Below are 20,577 nucleotides of genomic sequence, written 5' to 3'. Positions count from 1 at the left end.
AAAATACACAAGTAAATTTACTCCCACATTTTGTAGTAAAATTTACTTTTGCAAATAGTGAATAGCCAAAATGTCCACAAAGTGTAGCTTTACGTGTCTCCACACCCCTTAAATTGGTTGGAAACAAACTTATAAGTGTAAAGTTACTTCTAGCAACTTTTCACGTATAGACTGAGATGTCTCCATGGTAAAGTGTAGGAAAATTTTAAAACTTTATTAAAAACTTAAACATAGTAAAAATAATATGTTAAATATTAATTAAAATACATTGGATATATTTGACATGTAGAACATTTCACAATTTTACAGGATCTCCCTCAGTCCTTCCCAAATGTACTACTAAAACTAGGGTGGAAATCTCTACTCATAAAGGATAGGACCGGCATTGCCCTCCGAACTGGACTTGAATAGCATTTGCAGTACGCGAGTACTGCTACTGTAGTACTATTAAACGTACTACAAAATGCAGTTTGTGAATAGGCCCCAAAGACGTTTGGGCAATGGATATAAAATGGTTAGGAGCAGTCGGTTTCGCTGATCAAGTTCTTTCTTTTCTGAAGACACCCACAATATACCACTAGTTCTCCCAGATGTGTAGAAATTCCAATTTGTACCCCTCGTAGTTCTGTGTCTCTATGGCAAATTTTCTGAGAAGAAACAGCAAAATACGTTATTTCAGCTCAGAGTAGTTCAGACAGAACTTCATAGTAACACAATATATAGGCAGAAAAAACTGCTGACCTGGTGCTAGAGGCTTTCTGGTAAAAGAAGAATGCCTGGTACTAAGGTGTAGTCTCAGATTAGTTTTTGTTTGGCCTTCCAACAGGACTTTGGCAAAATGGAGCATCAATATTCTGATCTTGACCAGGCAGTGATGAAACTTATGAGGTCACTGTTGGAGTCAAACATCTGAATATCATGGAGTTGTGAAGAAATACCTCTACCAGTTGGAACGACGCAGATCCCAAAACAGAGACCCATACGACACAGGGTGGATTGCCAAGGACTAAGCTGTTCAGAAATCTCTCCTACACCAGATGTTTTTAGTAACTTGCAAGCAATCTGTAGATATTTACTGCACTCTGAGGTAGAGAAAAAGAACTGCTTAGACTACAGTACATTATCAAAAAAGTAAAACGGGTGAAGTAAATGAGATCCAATAAAATGTGGTGGCGTAAAAGGAGCACGGCGGTGCATGCTTTTCGGTAAACATCCTTTACAACGAAACTTTTTCCACGCAGTACCTTTAGAACGCAGGAATTATAACGCAAGTCGTTACAATGACTTGCGCTGGAGGGCGCTGTAGGATAGGGAATAGTTTAATTACTATCCAAAACCTTCCCTACTATCCACGGGGACTGGAGTTGGAATAGTAAATTGAACTATTCACTATCCAGCGCCCCTCAACGCAAGTCGTTGTAACGACTTGCGTTGTAAAACCTGCGTTGTAAAGGCATGCGTGGAAAAAGCATGCGTTGTAACGACATACATCCATGCTTTTCTGCCTTAACTATATATTAACATTTTCTGAAAAAGTTCACACAGTGGCAGTCACCACAATGTTGAATTAAAAGAAGCTTGACAAACCAGTCTTAAGAGTAAAACCAAGCTTTTTTGTAAAATGTGTACATTTTATGTTGAACAGTAATTAAAAACTAGTATTAGGAAGAGATCATGGCATCCAGAGGTCAATGGCCTAACCCTCCTGTAGCAACTCATACTGAGTTTATGCCATTACCAATTTAGTGCTGTACCTAAAGTTTGCTGTATTCCAATTGCTTTAAAGTCTGTGAAACTTGCAAGAAGGAGGACGGGATATCCACCACATTCTGACGCAGTGATCAGTCCTCCAAACTCAAAATAAGACCCCTATTATTCACCTACTCTCCTTTCTTTGCCAGTCTCTCCGCACCAAAGTAACCCCACTCCCCCCTCACACTGAACAATATATTTCCAGTACCTTCGATAGAAACAAACAGTGGAAGGAGGCTGAGGAACATAAGTGGCTGAAGATGAAACATGGCGTCAATGGGATTCTGCAGACCTAAATGTGTAAAATAAGAAACGGGTAAACAACAATTCTGTTCAACGCACACAACTTTTTAAAGTAAGCAAGAAACAGCAAAATAACAGTTTGAAGCACATTTATGAATTCATTTCTAGCCACCAGAACATTTGTTGTATTCCAATTTGCTTATTCCCATTCCATTATTCCCAATATACCTAACATCTGCCCTTAACACCTTGGCTGCGCCGCCGATTTTGAGGAAGTGCGGCACTTCCGCAAAACGGGTGGGGCCGCGTCGGCCATTGGCCGACGGCAGCACCAGCGAGGTAGCGTTGGGTTAAACTAGCTTGCACCATTCTCCCTTACTCGTTTTCAACTGCTGCTTCATGGACCAAACTCACTCCATTTCACACACCCTCATGACTGACCACTCCAGCATGAATAGAATATAATGCCCTGGCCATGGTAACTTCATATAGAATATAATGCCCTGGCCATGGTAACTTCATATAGAATATAATGCCCTGGCCATGGTAACTTCATATAGAATATAATGCACTCCCCTTAGTAACTTCATATAGGGCCATATGTATCATCAACCTGATTTGCGATTCTCAAATAGCGATTTTTTAGAAATCCCTATTTGAGAATCGCAAATAGGGATGTTTATACAAAAATCGCAATTTTTTTGCGATTTCTTAGTATTCCTTAATTGCGATTAGCAAATTGCGAATCTCAATTAAGGAATACTTTCCCATTCATTTCTATGGGCCAGGAGGCCCATAGGAATGAATGGGAAGTTATTCTCAATTTGAGATTCACAATTTGAGAATCTCACCTTGAAAATAATTTCAAGGGTGCACGGGTGTCCAAAGGACACCTTGTTGTACCCCTGAAATCAGCATGGGTGCACATGTGGCGCAGATATGCCCTAAGGGCATGTATGTGCCTCACATTGCACTTTTAAAAATGCAAAAAAGTGCATTTTTCAAGGAATTAGCAACTTACCACCAACTTGAAGTTGGTGGTAACTTGCAATTCCTTAAGGCCAATTTGCATTTTTTTTATGCTTCATACATTGCATTTAAGGAATCGCAAAATTTGCGATTCCTTATTTTGCACACAGATTTCTGTGATACATACCATTTTGCACTCATGCGTTCGCAAACGCCGAAATTCTGCGAATTTCGGCGTTTGCGAACGCATTAGTGCTGGATACATATGGCCCATAGAACATAATGCCCTGGCCTTTGTAACTTCATATAAAATATAATGCACTCCCTTAGTAACTTCATATAGAATATAACGCCCTTGCCTTTGTAACTTCATATAGAATATAATGCACTCCCCTTAGTAACTTCATATAGAATATAATGCACTCCCTTTGGTAACTTCATATAGAATATAATGCACTGACCTTAGAAACTTCATATAGAATATAATGCCATGGCCTTAGTAACTTCATATAGAATATAATGCTCTGGGCTTAGTAACTTCATATAAAATATAATGCAGTGAGTTACAACTGCAGGCCATGATGGCCGCCCGTAGTTGAACTTCCGTAATGAACCCGCACACCAGCACCTAGAGCGGCATTTCACCGTGTCCTAATCCTGCCAATTTCGTTAGTTTCTGCAATCGGAGAAGTGGTGGATCATTCTGAACACTAAACCGCCTCCCTACGATCCCGCCTTGCTGAGATATGATCTGCGTCTTCCCCGCACGGAAACGAACTAAGATGGCACCTGGGGAATTTTGAAAAAACACCCGGGAGCTGAGAGAAGTTGACCGCCATATCGCCGGTTGCCGCTTTAATCATCCGATAGTGGCCTCATCCACCCCACCCCTGCCGCCCGCTTCTCGATGTAAGTTTTGACCTCCCTGCTGGCACTGAGTGGAGGAGAGGAGTGGAGACACAGGAGGAGTGTGTGGCCGAGACTTGGGGACCCAGAGGAGCGAGAGTGTAGCGGAATCAACTGGGAACCAAGTAAGGGGGAATAAGCACTCAACCAGTGAAGTGAACCCGCGAGGGAGGCCCCCGACGATAGTTACTGCCTGGGAGTGCTGTGGCCTGGCAGAGAATGTTTTGACTGATGCGTGCCAGAGTGGCGGGCCCCTGTTGACTGCCCGTGTGTTGATAACAGGCCTGCGGGCTGGCAGCAAGCTCCGGAGGGAAGAGGGGCAATAAAAGCTCAATGCCTGACCCTAAAATGTCGGCTGCGGCCGAAGGCGGTACCATCAAAGTATAAAGCTGAAGCCACCCAAGGAACTAACCCTTAATCCAATTAGACGCATACCCGGTGAGCGGTACATTCCGCAGTGCCAGCAGACCGCACCAGTGCAATATATATACGATTCCTTATATCTTCATACAACGTGAAAGAAAACAGTGTAACGAATTCGGGATGAAGCAGGTTTCTTCCACGATTTCTGATATTCATAAACACACTACACACACATTATGAGATAAAGTTATATGGAAATTAAAATAAATTCCCTTCTACTGCTGTGTCCTCCGGAAAGAGCTCAATATTGCTTGGGGGTATAGTTACAATGAATAAGGCCAGCCTGGTTCTTTCATAAGCCTCTCCTGCACTGAATTGTTTGTCAATAGTGCATTAAGTGAACTTTCCAGGCGTTCTCGGTGTCCCATTCACAATAATCGCTCCCACATCAGTTATTGGTCAGTTTGGCAACATTATTTTCAGAGCCAGATGGCTCGAGCGTTTTGATAATTATTTACTGAACCCCGAGTAGCTCCAACAGAGGGGGACACATTTGTCCTGAGGGCCAGTGAGAGCCCGTGCCGCATTTTAGCTTTCACAGCTGCCCAGCAAGTAGTGGGCAGCTGCACCGTTAAGTTCTTCTTTATTTAAGGGACATGTCTTTTTACTCCAGGAGTGAGACGCACTCCTTTGCCCCTTCCCTACCGTGGCCTGCACAGCTGCGAAGCAGTTAGTGCTAGCTGCAACGTTTAGGCCCTTCATTGAAGATTCTCAGCTGCCCAGCAAGTAGTGGGTAGTTGCCATGTTTAGGTTGGTGCCAAGTGCGCCCCCGGTGACCGTCGCTGCATTGGCAGCGCGCCCTGACTTTTTGGACAGAGGGCATTTGAGCCCCTTTTAGATGGCCAGTTGGCCCAGGGGACTATTAGGTTTGTAGGGCGCAAGGTGCTAGTGTACTTTTTATAGGTGCTAGGAAATGTAACGTTTGTAGTGTGATTTATGCACCTTGGTTTATGCTTATAGATGTGCTTTTATGCTTACTAAGTTTTACCTACTGTCTTATGTTTTCTACTGTGGTCTAGGTTTGATTTATTCCCTACTGCAGGTTATGTTACTAAGTTTATTTCCTAATGCAAGTAATGTTTAGGATTTGTGGTCCACTAGATTTAGGCTTATGAGGTTGGTGCAGAATAGAGTTCTCGCCTTATGTGCTACTGTGCCTGTTCTTTAATGTAATTATGTATGCAAGGAGCTGGTATGCTTGATGGGGCTGCAGAACGGGAGGGCTCCCTGATTATTGCAGATTGACTCTGGAGACACCACGCCAGACCTGCCACTCACCCCCTCTGAAGACATGCGGACACTGGCCCTGTCCTCCTGCCGCTTCACAGCATAGATTACACCCCCTATGCTTTGTGAATTTTGGGGACCGACTGAACTTAACACCAAGGTCTCAACCCCCCTGCCTGACCTCAAGTTGGCAGCCTCAGTTGGTCTCTCCACGATGCTCTAACGCTCCCGGACAATAGAACTTGTCAGCGTCCTGAGCTTAACCACATCCCTCACCTGACCTTGATCCTGCTCTCCCTCCTGGACATGTACTCTGAACCCTTCCTCGATCGCAGAGACCCTGCTATTTGACCGAGGTCCGGTGGAGCTACCTGTTAGCTGAAGAGGAGATGGGTTGTGGATTCCCCCTCGGCCGTCACCTACCCAGCCGGATTTTGGGCAGACTTTCCTTCGTCTCTCAGGAGTTTCCCCCTCCTACCCTTCACCCCACCCCTTCCACCTCTACGCTCCCTCCTTCTCGCCCTCTTCCCCTTTAATGTTTCTCTGTTGAGACCTAGCCATTTGACCGATGCCCGGTGGAGCTACCTGATAGCTGAAGAGGAGATGGGCAAGGATTCCCCCTCGGCCGTCACCTACCCAGGCGGACCTTGGACAAACGTTCCCTTAGTCTCTCCTCTGTATCTATGCACTACCCCTTTTACCCTCACCCCCTTTCTATTCCTCACCCCATTTTCCTTTTCTTCTATGCTCCTAAAAAAAAACAAATTCTGGTATCTTTTGTAACTATTTTCCCTCGTCTCTACCTCCTGTCTTCCTCCTAACCCTTTACCCTATCCCCTTAACCTTCCTGCTCCTTTCACCTTGTCCGCTATGTTCTTTAAATGCTTTTCTTGATACTTATGTAACTTTTAACTGATGTAATTTGCAACATTATTGTCCCTCGTGTAACGCGCTCTGAGTCCATCGGGTCTTGCCAGCGCTATATAATAACTCATTAATTAAATGTGTTCCCATTTAGTACTCTTTCTCCCTTTGTCTACCTCCCTAGCTCCTATCCACTCTCCCCTGAATCTCTCACCTTGCCTGCTAGTCTGCCTAGCCTCCTGTCCTTTGTGCCCTTTGACTAAGCACTCCTTCTCCCCTTGTTGAGGAAAGATCCAATATTTATACTCTGGAGTCTCAGCGTACCCGCTGAGAGAGTCCACTGCGCCAAGGGAGCCACTCGCAGCTGAGGTATGGTATGGCACCCCTTGCCAAAGCACTCCCTCTCCCCTTTTTGAGGAAGGATCCAGGTTGTAGGCCTTGGAGTCTGAGACACCTCAGAGAGTCCACTGCATAATGGGTGCCTCCCGCAACAGAGATAGGGAAATGATGCCACTTCCCCTGGGATCACAGATTACTGGACTTTGGCCGTTGCTTTGACTCGTCTACCAGTTTGTGTCCCCGTCGCCCTTCCCCTCCTCTTTCCATGCAATGTCCTTCACCCTCCCCTCCTCTTTCCCGCCTTCATTACCTGTCTACTTCCCCCAGCTCCTTCCCCCCTCCCCTGAATATTTCCCCTTGCTTGCTTTTCCCCTTTCATATGTGTGCTTATTTTTATCTTGACCTTACAAGTAACTATGTTGCCATGCTCTAATAACTGTGTAACCTTTGTAACAATGTAACCTGTAACTATGATATGATGCTCATGTAAAGCGCTCCGATACCTCCGGGTCTAGCCAGCGCTATATAAAATCTTTAAAATAAAATACCCATACCTTTGCCTACCCTTATTAAACCGCATAATTCCTTGAAATCCATCAAACTGCTACACCTCGGTCCATGTTACCAAGACACCATATGTTCAACTACAGGCTTTTCTGTTGCAGATTGTTGTCAGTCCAAATGGCTCAATGGAAGCAGCCATGATACAACTCCAGAGTAGACTAGATTTTCAAAAGACAACCTCCTACAAGGTACCCTGGTGACATGTAGCAGGCTAGGAATCACAATCCTCTCTTCTTTAGCAAGTGCATTCTTCTGCAACACTATTCAGCGCATGATTGCGATTAGAATCCAGCACATAAAATTACAGAAAGCCCATCTACAGATGCACTCACCCAGCTCTTCCTTCTGCATTAGGATCTGGGTTAGTGTCCACCGTATACCACCTAGAAAGGAAGCCATGAGGACTAGCACAAAGCCTTCAACGTTGAATTGCGTAGACTCGTAGGTGAACATGAAGAGGCCTCCAGCAATTAGTAAAACAACAAGGATTAGAACTGCCCGCTGTTTAAAAAGAAAAGAGACAAAAGTATGAGGACACATTCACAGAAAAATATTAAGCACCTGAATTTATAAAGGAAACCCTCAAAGCATGATCAGCATCCGCCTTCAAGCAGAAGAGCCTCACAGATGTATCAACTGGGAAAGTATGAAAAATTATTTCTGAAATTTGGTGGATCCACTGGCATCACAGGATCCCTTAGAGAAGCATCACTATTTTCTTGCTTCAATGGAAGTATCTAGAAATTAAAAATTGAAGTGCGAGATCTAATTGAGTAGGTGGCCTCACAATAATGTCAACTTATTTACTTACTATTGCAAAGATCTCAACTATCCCACCACTTAAGTGGGCAACTTCACAGAAGCATCATCCTACCTGTTCGTCAACATACAAGAACTCTGAACTCTGTTCTCAGGACTTGACAGAAACATCAGTACATCCACTCCCAAAAGACAGAAAAGTTCTACAAGAACTACCTGAAGACTAAAATTGCTCTACAGAGGTTCATAATGCAACTACTAAGACAACTTTTGCTTAACGTTAAGTGGAATGACTCAGCAGAGAAACCTGGAATCAGAAGGTCATTATATTTTTGGAACAAAAGGGGATGGTGATGGACGGAGCATCTGAACCAATCAAACACTCACACCCAGTCAACAGATCCGGGTTTAATCCATCACCGTTCTTTAGCCCACTCTGCCACCCCAGTTCAGACATGGTCATATGCAAATCAGTCTGACCCTGTGCCTCATGGGAACAGTCCAGCCCGAACTGCCAAGCAATGCCTTCCCTGGACCGGAAACAAGCTTCCGAGGACCGGTTTCTGGCATTTCAGCCGTCTTCAGCCCGGCTTGCTTGAATCCAGGGGCAAAGTGAGCAAGGGACTCACGTCTGAGCATACCCTGCCAACTTATGGCGAACAAAGTGGTACAAAAGGGGATGGTGATGGACGGAGCATCTGAACCAATCAAACACTCACACCCAGTCAACAGATCTGGGTTTAATCCAGCACCATTCTTTGGTTCTCTCCCCCCCCCCCCTCAGGGAGGTGTGCGGTCTCCTTCAGCACTATGATCCAAACAGGCAAACACCGTCCCCTTGCAGCAGCGGTCTTCTAAAATGGCGGGTCTGCGTGTGAACTTTAACCCTTGTGCCCTATAATTGCTCCCTCCGGAGTTCTATTTCTAGTGACACTAACAATTGTTTAACATTCAATAAATCACTCATGACACTGTTTGTTTTTACGGTAGTTTTGATTAATTGGTGCTTCCATTTAAATGCTCCTTAACATTTTCGATGTGAATGCATTTCCATTTAAATGTTTCCTCTAGTTTTCGATGTTCCGTTATAAATGACTTTCCGTTAATAAGGATTTCCATGACTTTGTTTCCTCCAATATGCTTTCTATGTTTTTGTTTCTCTATGAATCTACCTACTACCACTTCGAGAACTAGATTCTCTAAACCATACACTGCAGATCACGGACATCCGGAGAATTGGAAAACTTTACCAAAGTAGACTGGGGCTTGAACAAGAGCTTCTGTAATCTGAAATGTGTTCTTTTTCTGGTTATGACCATAAAGAATCAAGTTATAAATTAAAGCATTTTCCTGTGACTGAAGAAGCACTTTGGAAGATGCCTCTTGATCAGATTGACTGGCATATACATGAACAAAAAAATGTATCAGACTCTTCAGCAAGTCTGGAATGTCATTACTCTATCAATAAAAAATGAAATTCACACCAAATATATTAGTCTTAGATCTACACAAAGGTAGGCATTCCCATACAGTCGTCACCCAAAATGGCTTTGCTGGGGGTGTTGGATGAATTGGGGGGGGGGGGGGTGGGAGTAATCTTGTGGAGGCCGCACTCTAGTTGGACGGAAAGGGATGTGGCTCGAACTTGGGAATAACCATCCCCACCGAACAATTGCCTGATGGCATGGACTGGTGCACTAAATTGGAGGAGCCTATCTATATTGCCAGGGACTGCCCGGCTAAATTTTCTATAATTTGGGACAAAATGGTGGGACTTTTATGGCTTATCCTCAACATTGGACTCCTTGGGGAGTCATGTAAGTTCATTCTCGGGAAAAGACAGGAGAGGGGAGGTTGCGGGGTGGGGGCATGATGACTTGAAGCACCTTTATTATGTCTTTGCTTTTCTGTGACTTGTCATTATCGTTTTTTATTTTTCAATCAATAAAATCCGTTTATCACAAAAAAAAAAGGTAAAGCAGAGGTCAGGTATTTACGATCTTTTAATTAAAAAATATTATGGTATCCCTACAACAGGAACACAACGGATAATCTCCTCTTGAAATATTTGCACCCGACTTGTACATACTTTTTCAACACAACATGTTTACAATGTAGTCACATTTGAGTTTGGTAGCCTGTCTAACAAAAGTCCGTTCCTTCTAATTTTAGTTAGAAGGAGGGTGAATCGAACAGGACCATGACACAAATAAAAAGGCTGCAGAAAAAGCAAACTCACCAGCTCCTCCAACTTAAATACCAGCGAGAAAAAAAGAATGAAGAGCACCGCTGAAGACTTGGTCATTGTATACCTAGAATGGCGGATTAAGAGAGGAAAGGGAGGAGCGTGAGAAGAGAAGCAAGTGACAGAGGACAAATAAAACACAACATACCATCAAACAAGGCTAAGGTACAAAGACACTGGATTGCCAGAAAACTGCTTGTGACACATTTGTCTGCATTCCAGATGATGAGGTGTTCGATCAGAAGTCCCAATTAAAATGATTGTCTAAAACTGTTTTTGTTTTTTTAATCCGGAAACTTGGAGCTATATACTGCGATCTCCGTTTCGGCACATAGTTCTAAAATCATTGTACAGGTCTCTGCAAATCGACTCCCTGAGTTTGAAAAGTACAGAGTTTGGGGTTGGAAATTCAAAATGTAATCCAAAGACTGAAGACATGATTACCACAATTGGTGTGAAGATGTTCATGAATAAATTTGGCAGCTGGTCTTACCGGGCAATCTATCAACCTGATCACTGTGATCTAACACTAGAGTATAGGTTAATTAGCATCGAGAATGCAATGTTTTTGACTGAGATTTCACCAACATACGCTGGTTTCTATCATTTCATTTTACAAATCATGAAGCCTTAGCCAAGAAATGTTGAGAAACTGAGTGGCACAACCCTGCATATCAAAATGTAAATATTATAGAGCCTCCTAAGCAATCCCATATATACAGCAATAGGCTGTTCAAAAGTTAAGATTAGTTTTTTTCTTTTTATTCCTTCATCTTCACATACATTCAAACGTCTTCAGCAAAGATTTGTAGCCAACACGTGTTTCGCCTTTCGGTATATAAGCCACGGACTTCATCAGGGCTCTATGTATCACCAAACTATGTCCTATAGTCCTGTGTCAGTATGAAATAAATTGTCATCAAAGGGCTAAAATGTATTTCTGAAATACAGATGGATGCCTTGACTGTCAGGAATGATTATTTGGACTGTGGACTGCTAACATGTAAGGTGAAATTCTGGCAAGGAAACATCGATGTTGGTCCTTTGAAGACAATTTAATTCATACTAACACAGAACTATCGTACATAGTATGGGGATACATAGAGCCCTGATGAAGCCAGTGGTTGATATTCAGAAAGACTAAACACGTTTTGGCTACGCAACTTTGCTGAAATCGTTTGAATATATGTGAAGTTGAAGGAATAAAAAGAAGAAAAACTAATCTTGAATTGACATTTGAACAGCGTACTTTTGTATATAAGGGGTTGCTCAGGAGACTCTTTACATTATTTAGTTTGTGGGCAGTGGTCTCGGATATTTGGACGTGACAGAGGCCGCTTCATCTCCTTGGAGCACTATAGTATAAGCCTCAAGGCTACGAGGGAAACATACAGGTGTTGCAATCTATAACCTTGCCACTTGAATCTTTGTTGTGTCAAAATGTAAATCTGTTAATGTCCAGCACATTCTTATGGTTGTACAGTCTTAAATGTGATGCACTGAGCTCGATTTCCCTAGACATCACTAGATTCCAAAGCACCCTATTTCACAGACTGCTTCTTTACACTTAATGTGCAGTGCTCAACACCAGTAACAAGTGCTTAGAGCACTATCTATCTATCTATCACATTATTATTTATATGGCTACAGTTCTATAAAAAACAAATGCATGACACCTAAAAAAAAAAAAAAAAAAATCAAGTAAAGGTTGCCCAAAGACAAAAATCAGTAAAGTGTTTTTGAAAAGAAGAAAGCGGCTATCATGAGTTCATTTACATGGGCAAGTCATTTGTATTCCATTTCGCTATCTAAAATTCTGGATGCAGGCGTTGAATGTTGCAAATGGTTAATATCCAGACATGCGAAAAGGAGTGGGCCCACAAACCAATATCAGAAGTACAGTTACTACTACCACAGTTCTTACGTTTTCTTCCTGATGAAAGGGCGAATAATCGCCTCTAAACCAGTGTGAATGTGTAAGGTATACTTAAGGTTCAGGGATGCTCAGTGAGGTCAGTGGACCGCTAACAGGAGTGAACAAGGAAGTCGATCAGTGCCCACAATATGGAAGAGCAAGTCAATCCTGCACAAGAGCCTACCCTCACCTCTGCCCTGGCCACACTGGTGTGTAGGTTAGACTTTTTTTTATATAGCACAGGTACAACGGTTTTGTCGTTGCAAAGCAGTATACCCCATTAGCCATATTTATGAAATTCAACTTATTGATCACTAAAACGATAAAAGGTTCAGCCTACCGACACACATCTATAAACGTGAAATGAGGTTGACACATTAGAAGTCCACAAGAATGTCGCTGGGCTACCTTTCCGGCTAGTGACAGCAGAGATTCTGCTCTTTTTTCCCCCCCAATATCACCTGCGACCATTTCCAAAAGTAGCCCCACTGCAATCTTCACCACCTACAAAGTTCAAGATACTAGAAAGCGTCAGGAACAGATTATGCTCTGCAAATACTTACAGCGAGACAGTGATGTACAGAAAGCTCCAGTTTGACAGGCCAATGTCTAGCGCGGTTGCCAGAGCTAAAAGGAAAGACAAAAGGATCAGAGTTCGTGAGAAGCAAATAAGATGATCAGATGTTTTCCCAAACAGACCGCAGAAGTGCAACAGCAATGAACTCAAAATGTATACAAGAGAAGAAGGTTACCTAAAAGTTTAGCAGAACACAAAATCGTAACAGCTGGCTCTCTACATAACAATACGAGTCGAGTCATTGCAGTGGCACTTAAGTGGCAGTGACTGTAGGCCAGTATCTTCAAGGTAATTTATTCCAGTTAGAGTACATGTACCCAGGCTTGGTCTAAACAGGTTTCGATGAAGAAACCCAGAAGATCTACAGCTGAGTTAAGACCTCTGGTCAGACTGCTTGGTAGCTGGCACACCCATAACGCAGTCTTATTACATCAGCTAGATGCGGAGGCAGATACAACACCAAATGAATCATTCACAGCACAAGACATATAGTACCTACCTGCCTTGCAATACAAAAGCCCAAATAAACATTCAGCAATGATTTTGCAAAGTTATCTACACAATGAACTAACAACCAAGCACAATATCCAAAATCAAAACATGGAACACCACCCCTAAAGCGAGATTAGTCACAAACAACAAGTATGTAAAATGAAGACACAGACAAGGAACCAAGATAAACACAGCAAATGCTAACAAACAAGCATCAGGCCTCACGTATCTGATAAGATTGGTGGTGAACTCATGCAACACTACACAGTATTAAGAGACATTTCTACACCACTCTGAGACTAACAGCATAAAATGGGCTCAAATGATACAACTCAGGCATGCTCCACTACTCAAATGATAAGAGCACAAGAACATAATGTATACCACCAAGTACCCAAATAGCCATGCTCACAACCAGAGCAAGGGCCAAACACTACCCTCACACAAGCAGTACCCATGACAGGGGAAAGGTGCAAACACACCTTCTCATGTCTGCTAAGCCCATACGGTAACTGGTTACAATCAATCCATTGACTTCACCATCGCACCTAATAGCTGAAAGGAAGCTACTGAGGACGGATTGTTAAAGGTTCCCAATGTCGTACCATTTAATCCTAGCAGCTTCTACACCACTTCTTGCATTACATTTGGACAAAGGTAATAGAGTGAATCATAAGCTTTCTGACTTTCGCCTGGTTGACCACATACGTGACACTCGACAAGCTAGTTCTCGCCCTTAACATGCAGCAGGCGTTACTTTACTAGTCATCATGAAGCATCTTCCATTGGTTGAAGGATCAAGATGGAATAGCAGCTCTGACATTCTTAGATCTACAAAGCAGTTCTTGGCATTCTATCACATTTTCCCTGGGAAAGCGCTATGCTAGCTAACTCAGTTAATTTTGGCTAGATCCCAAGCTGTAAAACACACAAGGTGATGGATGGAATGATGCACCTTGGCAAAACATTCAGCCCTAGTCACAGATCTGGGTTGAATCCATTGTTATTTTGCTCACCACGTCACCCCAGTTCAGACATGGCCATATGCAAATCAGTCTTGACCCTGTGCCTCATGGGAACAGTCAGCCCAAACTGCCAAGCCATGTCTTCCGTGGACCGGAATCAAGCATCCTAGGACCGGTTTCTGGCTATCAGCCGTCATCAGCCAGGATAGCTTGACTCCAGTGGCATAGTGAGCACGGGACCCACGTCTGGGTATACCCTTCCCACATAGGGCAAACAGCAAAACACACAAGGTGATGGATGGAATGTTGCACATTAGCAAAACATTCACCCCCAGTCACAGATCTGGGTTTAATCCATCATTATTTTGCTCACGTCACCCCAGTTCAGACATGGCCATATGCAAATCAGTCTTGATAGTCCAATAATATTGATGTTTGAAAGGTGGGTGTGAGTTATTTTGCATAAGCTGCTATGTTATCTGGTGGTTTGAACAGGGCGTGGAGGGCCCAGTAGTACCAGGAGGCTGGTGGAAGATGCAGGGGAACCTAGTGAGCATATCTTTGTGCCCTCACTTAATTTTTTCTCTGGGCAAGTTATATTGTGTATGCCAGCTGTTTTGGGTGTGGTGTTTTACAATTACGGTATTTTGCTTATAATAGGTTGTGGGATGTCGGTGTAGCGATTGTACCCATGGATGATGGGGTTGATGGGGCCATATAGGTGATGTTGATGGTTCAGTAGTAGGTAGTTCACCCTGTGAATGTATATGAGGGGTGTTACTTAGGATAGCTAAGTCTTTAAGGGGTAATACAAATATATGGCATAAACGAGTGGCCACTTATATGGTATTCTGAAAGAAGAGAGGCAGTGCTTCTGGCCCAAGGTTCTCTGCATGCAACATAACAGGCCGCACCCATAACCAGATTTCCTTTATGTGGGTTTTACACAATAGAGGCTCAGTTTAGGAGATGGAGCTCTAGCGAACAGGTGACCTGAGCCAATGAGAACCCTATCATTAAAAAGAATTTAATGAGATGAAAGTGACATGGTAAATGCTGTGTGCTTCTCGTGAAAATAATCTTACTCAAAAGCCATATTTCCAGTTCAATGAGGTGCTATGGATCACCAAAACTAACTTTTTCTAGCTACAGATCACCTAATGCTGATTCCGATCTTTGAGGAGTTGGGTACCAGCCATTAGTTAATAGAGTATGGTCAGAACAGGTCAAATGTCAAGAGGTATTTTTAGCCCAGACACACACACACACACACACACACAAATATATAGAACGTCAATTCTAACACTTACCTGTCGGAGCCACTTTTTTCAGATATTCGGACCATGGTAGGACGACCCTTGACCTCTTGTTGTAACATCGCATTGCCACTCTGCTCAGTGCTGACATTCCAAAAATCATAACTAGGTGCACAAGAGTCATGAAGAGGGGAAAATGGAAACTCTGGGAATAAGACACAAAAGTACAGATTTACAATTTGACACACAATGAACGTGCAGAGATTTTAAAAATCGTCTAGTTATAGCCCCCCCACCCTTGTTTTGCATGGAAAACATGCAGGAAAATCCTAATAAATTTTCTATGGACTAGTGATCTTGGGCTGGAATGAGGGTGTACATACAGGGCAAGCAGACTGCCTCTTTTGCATGGGATACTGTGTGTTGGCGAACAACTTCTTCACCCGACACACGGCTGATCTGGGGGCTGCTTTGCAAGGTGCCAACTTAGTTGCTCCCAGGCTGGGAAGTGTGAGGCTGCCAGTACTACAATATGCTGATGGTGCAGTAATAATAGACCACACTAAAGTGTGCCTCCAGGGAGCCCGGCATGCGTTGGACAGATACAACAAAGCAAACTCCCTGATGGTCAACCAGGGGAAGACCAAGGTAATCGTCTTTGGGAGCCATCATTTCAAAAGGCAAGTACAATGGCTCTTGGGGGATTTACAAATCGGCACAGTGGCTTTTTATAACTATCTTGGTGTCTGGTTTTCAAATGCAAATATTCATTTAAACCATCTGAACTCCAAGGCCAAGAACGTCATACACTCGCTAAAGCAGCTGAGCCAACATCTGCTAAGCCCTACAGTGGCCCCAATACTGATGGCACTAAAAGCAAAACTGCTTCCAGTTATCAGTTAAGGTCATCTGGCCTTCCCCGAATCACTAGATGCCTTCTTGAACCAAGTCCAAGCTAAAGCCTATCAATCAGTGCTGCTTGTTCCACGGGCTGCCAGAAAATCAAGGCTGAGATTTGAGCTCGGCCTTGAGAGGCCGGACCGGACGTGCCAGGGGGACCATATAAAGTTATACCCAAGGATCCTGAGGGCCGCAGCTGACTCCCTAAGATACCAACTGAGATCCACCTTCGAGGAGGTAGGGAAAGTTTGGAACGCCAATCTGGGTCACGGTATCAATACTTTGAAGATAGAGGCAGCGAGCCTGCGACTCTTGTAAATCCCGCTTACGGCCTGGAAGAGAGCAGTAAAGAAGCAAGTTTGTGAAACATCCTTTGCTCAAGACACCAAAGCCCTCTGCTCAAGCCCCAACTTAGAGCCACTGAATAAATCATACATGCCGGGAAAAGCCCAACTCCATCTTAACGAGGCCCTGACACCGCAAGTCCGCAGTAAAATACTTTTTATGAGACTATTAACGCTACTTATCACTGATTTCAATCCAGCATGGGCATGTAAGGTGGAAAATACAGATTGCAGGCTGTGCTCCTTTCAGAAGGAATCCTGGCTGCATCTCCTGTGTTGCTGCCCCAAACTAAATAATGATTGTAGGCGACTTATTCGCCTGATTTATTTCGCCAACGGGGCAAAGACCTGCAGAGAGACCTCAGCCCTATGCTTCTCCAAATCAACGCTAATTAATCTAGCAAGAATGAGATAAGCAAATGTACGCATCTGATTAGGATCGCCTTAAAGGAGTCACAAAAATGCAACCTTGTTACTGTAACAGACCTGCCAAATGATGCCGAAGCAACCAGGGTGGCCCCCAACAGTCACTAAGGAGTCTCACCCAGCTACTCAATACTATCAAGTCCAAACATTTTAACGTTCTGTATCAATGGTTTTAAGTATAAATGAAATATGGGTAGTATTGGGGATTGCACTATGCACCCAAAGCACTGTTTTTACTGTAATGATTTTAATTAATCGATCAGTTAATAAAACAAGCATTTACAATGCAACGGTTTCGCCTTTGCAAAAGTTAGAGCTATTGGCATTGTAAATGACAACATTTTTATTTATGTGTTGGTTTTGAAAACAGATAAATAAATGGCGGGTTGGAAAATCGTGGTAGCAGCAGAGAAAGTGTGTAGGCAGAACTTTCACATCACCTTTGAGGTACGGAATTTCCTAACCCAATGAGTTTATTTTTTTAGGTCGAGCATTCTAGACCTCTTGTATATACTTTAGTATATACTTCTATGTGTATGTACTTTGTGGGCTCTGGAGATCAGCCCTAGGACTAGCCTGCTTCCGCATAGGGACTTTTTTTTCTGTTCAACTGCCTCTATTTAACGGTCTTGATAGAAAATGATCAGCAGAGGCCAGTAAAATACCAGAATTGCTTTCTGCTGAGGGACCTTTTTTTAGAATTTCCTGACAACTGCCTCTATTTATCTTTCTTGATAGAAAATGACCAGCAGAGGTCAGTAAAAAAAAACAATCACTTAAGCATTCTCTAGATTCCAGTCCTTAGCAATTGTCCACCACGAGCACCAGTAGTCAATATTTTTTCAAATCTTGTATTTTCAGTGCTATGACCACCGAAGGCCCCGATTTTATATTAAAAATAGTGCTTTGGACTATGCCATTTCCCGCTGAAAGGCAATACTTCTCTCCATGAGTTCCCATACCCGGTGTGTCACGCAGTTTGGTGCTTACTTTCCTCCATGTTAAAGAACAGTTGATGTTTCAGCACCCAGGCTAATGTACTGCATAGCTAAATATATACAAGGTCCCAAAGGCGAGAGATTGCATTGCAAATGCTTGTTTTTTTTAACTCAGCTGGGCCTGCAGAGAAGCAGCAGTCTGCTCTATGCATTCAGATAGGGAAGACTAAGCAATCACACCTCCAATACAAGACCATCTCAATCTCCCATCCCCATGATATTACAATAGGAAGCAATCTTTTCTGACATGCTCCACTCTAACAAAATATTGCAATTTTCATTTAAGTTACAAATTAGTACAGTCAGCCTCCACGCACAAGGGAATAGGGTCCTATAGATAGCGGAACCCACCCCATAAAAGGCACAAGAGTGAAGATGGATGTACCAATACAAATGAGAAGAGAATTGTAATGGATGCAAATACAATAACCTATAAAACAGCAAGGAAATGCATAAGAGCAATCTAAGCTCAGATCGACTACACCAGCCAAATCAATTTGTCAAACATTAAAGTTTTGCATTAGCCTAACAGAGTACACACCTTAACAAAAAAAAGAAAACATTGGCGGATGGCAAAATTCAGACCTCTATTAGTCAAGGATTTAGTAAGTGAAGGCAGCATCTGCAAAATCTTGTTTGGAAAATGGGGCTTATAAAAACAGGGGCGATACAACAGGAGAATACCTGGGTTATCTTCTCAAATCACCAGCAACCTAGATCTTTTTGCCAGGAAAAGAGAGCAAGAAGAGAAAAGAGCCTTGAAGGGATACAAGAAACATGAACATGGATCTCACAGATTCTGGATACTAAGTGCAACTTAAATACAATTTGGGGAACATAATCAACCTCTAAACAACTCTGAACATGCTGCAGGCTTAAGACCAATAATAGGTGACATTTCACCATACAGCCTTGAAATCAGTGTCTTGACGTTAGCATAAAATTAGAGTCTTAATCTTCCATAGTTTTATTTCTTTTTAATAATACCCGCAAAGCTTGTGTATTGTGTCCCCAAAGTTTTACAACATTTTTGACTAAACAGTCAGTGCTCTTCACTTGATCAAACATGTGCCAACCTTCTTCACGCTAAAAAGCAGCAATTGACTCTACAATACTACAGTTGAAAGGCCTGCACGATGCAAACATTTCAGAAAAGGTGGGAGTCACAGGTAGGGGACAGTCAAGTGGCCTGTGGTAGATGACAGAAACCTAAGAAACACATGTCCGGTTTCTGGGCAACCTACTGCAAAGGGAGGCAAAGAAATGACCTGAGAAATTTAGATTTGCATTTGAATAACAGTTTGAATGCTCTATTTATTGCAAGACAGCATTCAAACATCTGGATACTGTCACACACTGCACATACATAAAATGCAATAAGTTTGGAAGAACTTCTATACATGGGAATCATCTAGCCTACATTTTTGAAGTCCAGTTTGGCCACCCCGCTGGTACTTAGAACACCAGCTAATTGACTTAAGAGCCCGAGTGCTAGCCAAAGGATCCCCAGATATACTCTTTAGAAGGCGAGCTCCCATGCTCCATCACAAGGAGAGAAGCTAAAGGCCAGCAAGTCCACTGAGCCCCTTAAACTCCCACGCCAGAGCAACCCTCAGAAGGATCCTCCTGGCACCCTTCGGGAGATGGGACTGGCTAACCGGGCCGGATCTTGGTCCCCTTACACAACTCCAACTCCCCACAATCACAAAGACTGTGCCAAAAAGCACGGAATAGCCAAGGACAATCGCTGTAGCGCATATCTCTGGCCATGTCCTACAGACTGTAGTACGTCTGCTCCTTCGTGCTCAGCCAAACGTATCCTGAATTCGCCTGCCTTCTTGACCCAGCTGCCAATGTGTCTACTAGCTTTGTGGACAAACCCGACTCGGTCACTGCCACAGACTCTGTTGGTAAACTGACTGACTGGGGCTGCCCATGTGCATCCCCCCTTGTGATCCATAGTAATGTATTGAAAAGTCTAAGATTCCACAAACATTTAATTACCTCGAGCAGATACACCATCTTTATTAATCCAAGCACCAAAACAGTAAATGCCGTTGATGCGGCCCCACCCGGGCAAGGTGCTGCCCTACCTGTTGCAGAGGACCGATATTGTGGCTTTGCCACTCTAGACAGTGTGACTCACTGTGTCCGGCACACACCCCTAGCTTCACACACTTCATACAAAAAATCTCTTTGCTTTTCATCTGCCTTGTGGCACTAAAAGTGAGCTTTCAGCAGGCAGGCTCTCAGCAGGAGCAGCATGGATATTATGAGCACAACGTCTGAAGTCTTCACCCCGAAATGAACAAGTCTGAGGGGCACCACAAAGCTTATTTTACTGTTCCAAGTGCTCTCAATACTCTTCCTTTCCCAGGGGCTAAGCTCAACAACTGCTCAGAGGCGAATTACA

The 20,577-nt window shown here is 43.3% G+C and overlaps 1 protein-coding gene across 1 annotated transcript in view; it reads right to left on the bottom strand.

Annotated features, from left to right (window-relative positions):
* Nucleotides 1-20,577, bottom strand: part of SLC35H1 (solute carrier family 35 member H1) — a 125,406-nt gene that overhangs the window by 49,347 nt on the left and 55,482 nt on the right. The window contains exons 3-7 of the mRNA XM_078651890.1: nucleotides 15,551-15,701; nucleotides 12,770-12,833; nucleotides 10,286-10,358; nucleotides 7,620-7,788; nucleotides 1,961-2,044 (exon numbers count right to left, since the gene is read on the bottom strand). Coding sequence (XP_078508016.1) covers nucleotides 1,961-2,044; nucleotides 7,620-7,788; nucleotides 10,286-10,358; nucleotides 12,770-12,833; nucleotides 15,551-15,701 — 541 coding nt within the window. The remainder of the gene's footprint in view (nucleotides 1-1,960; nucleotides 2,045-7,619; nucleotides 7,789-10,285; nucleotides 10,359-12,769; nucleotides 12,834-15,550; nucleotides 15,702-20,577) is intronic.

Source organism: Lissotriton helveticus, chromosome 7 (genome assembly GCF_964261635.1).
Source record: "Lissotriton helveticus chromosome 7, aLisHel1.1, whole genome shotgun sequence".
Classification (NCBI taxonomy): Eukaryota; Metazoa; Chordata; class Amphibia; order Caudata; family Salamandridae; genus Lissotriton; species Lissotriton helveticus.
The sequence above is the reverse complement of the archived record's forward strand: the minus strand, read 5'-3'. Positions and strand labels throughout refer to the sequence as shown.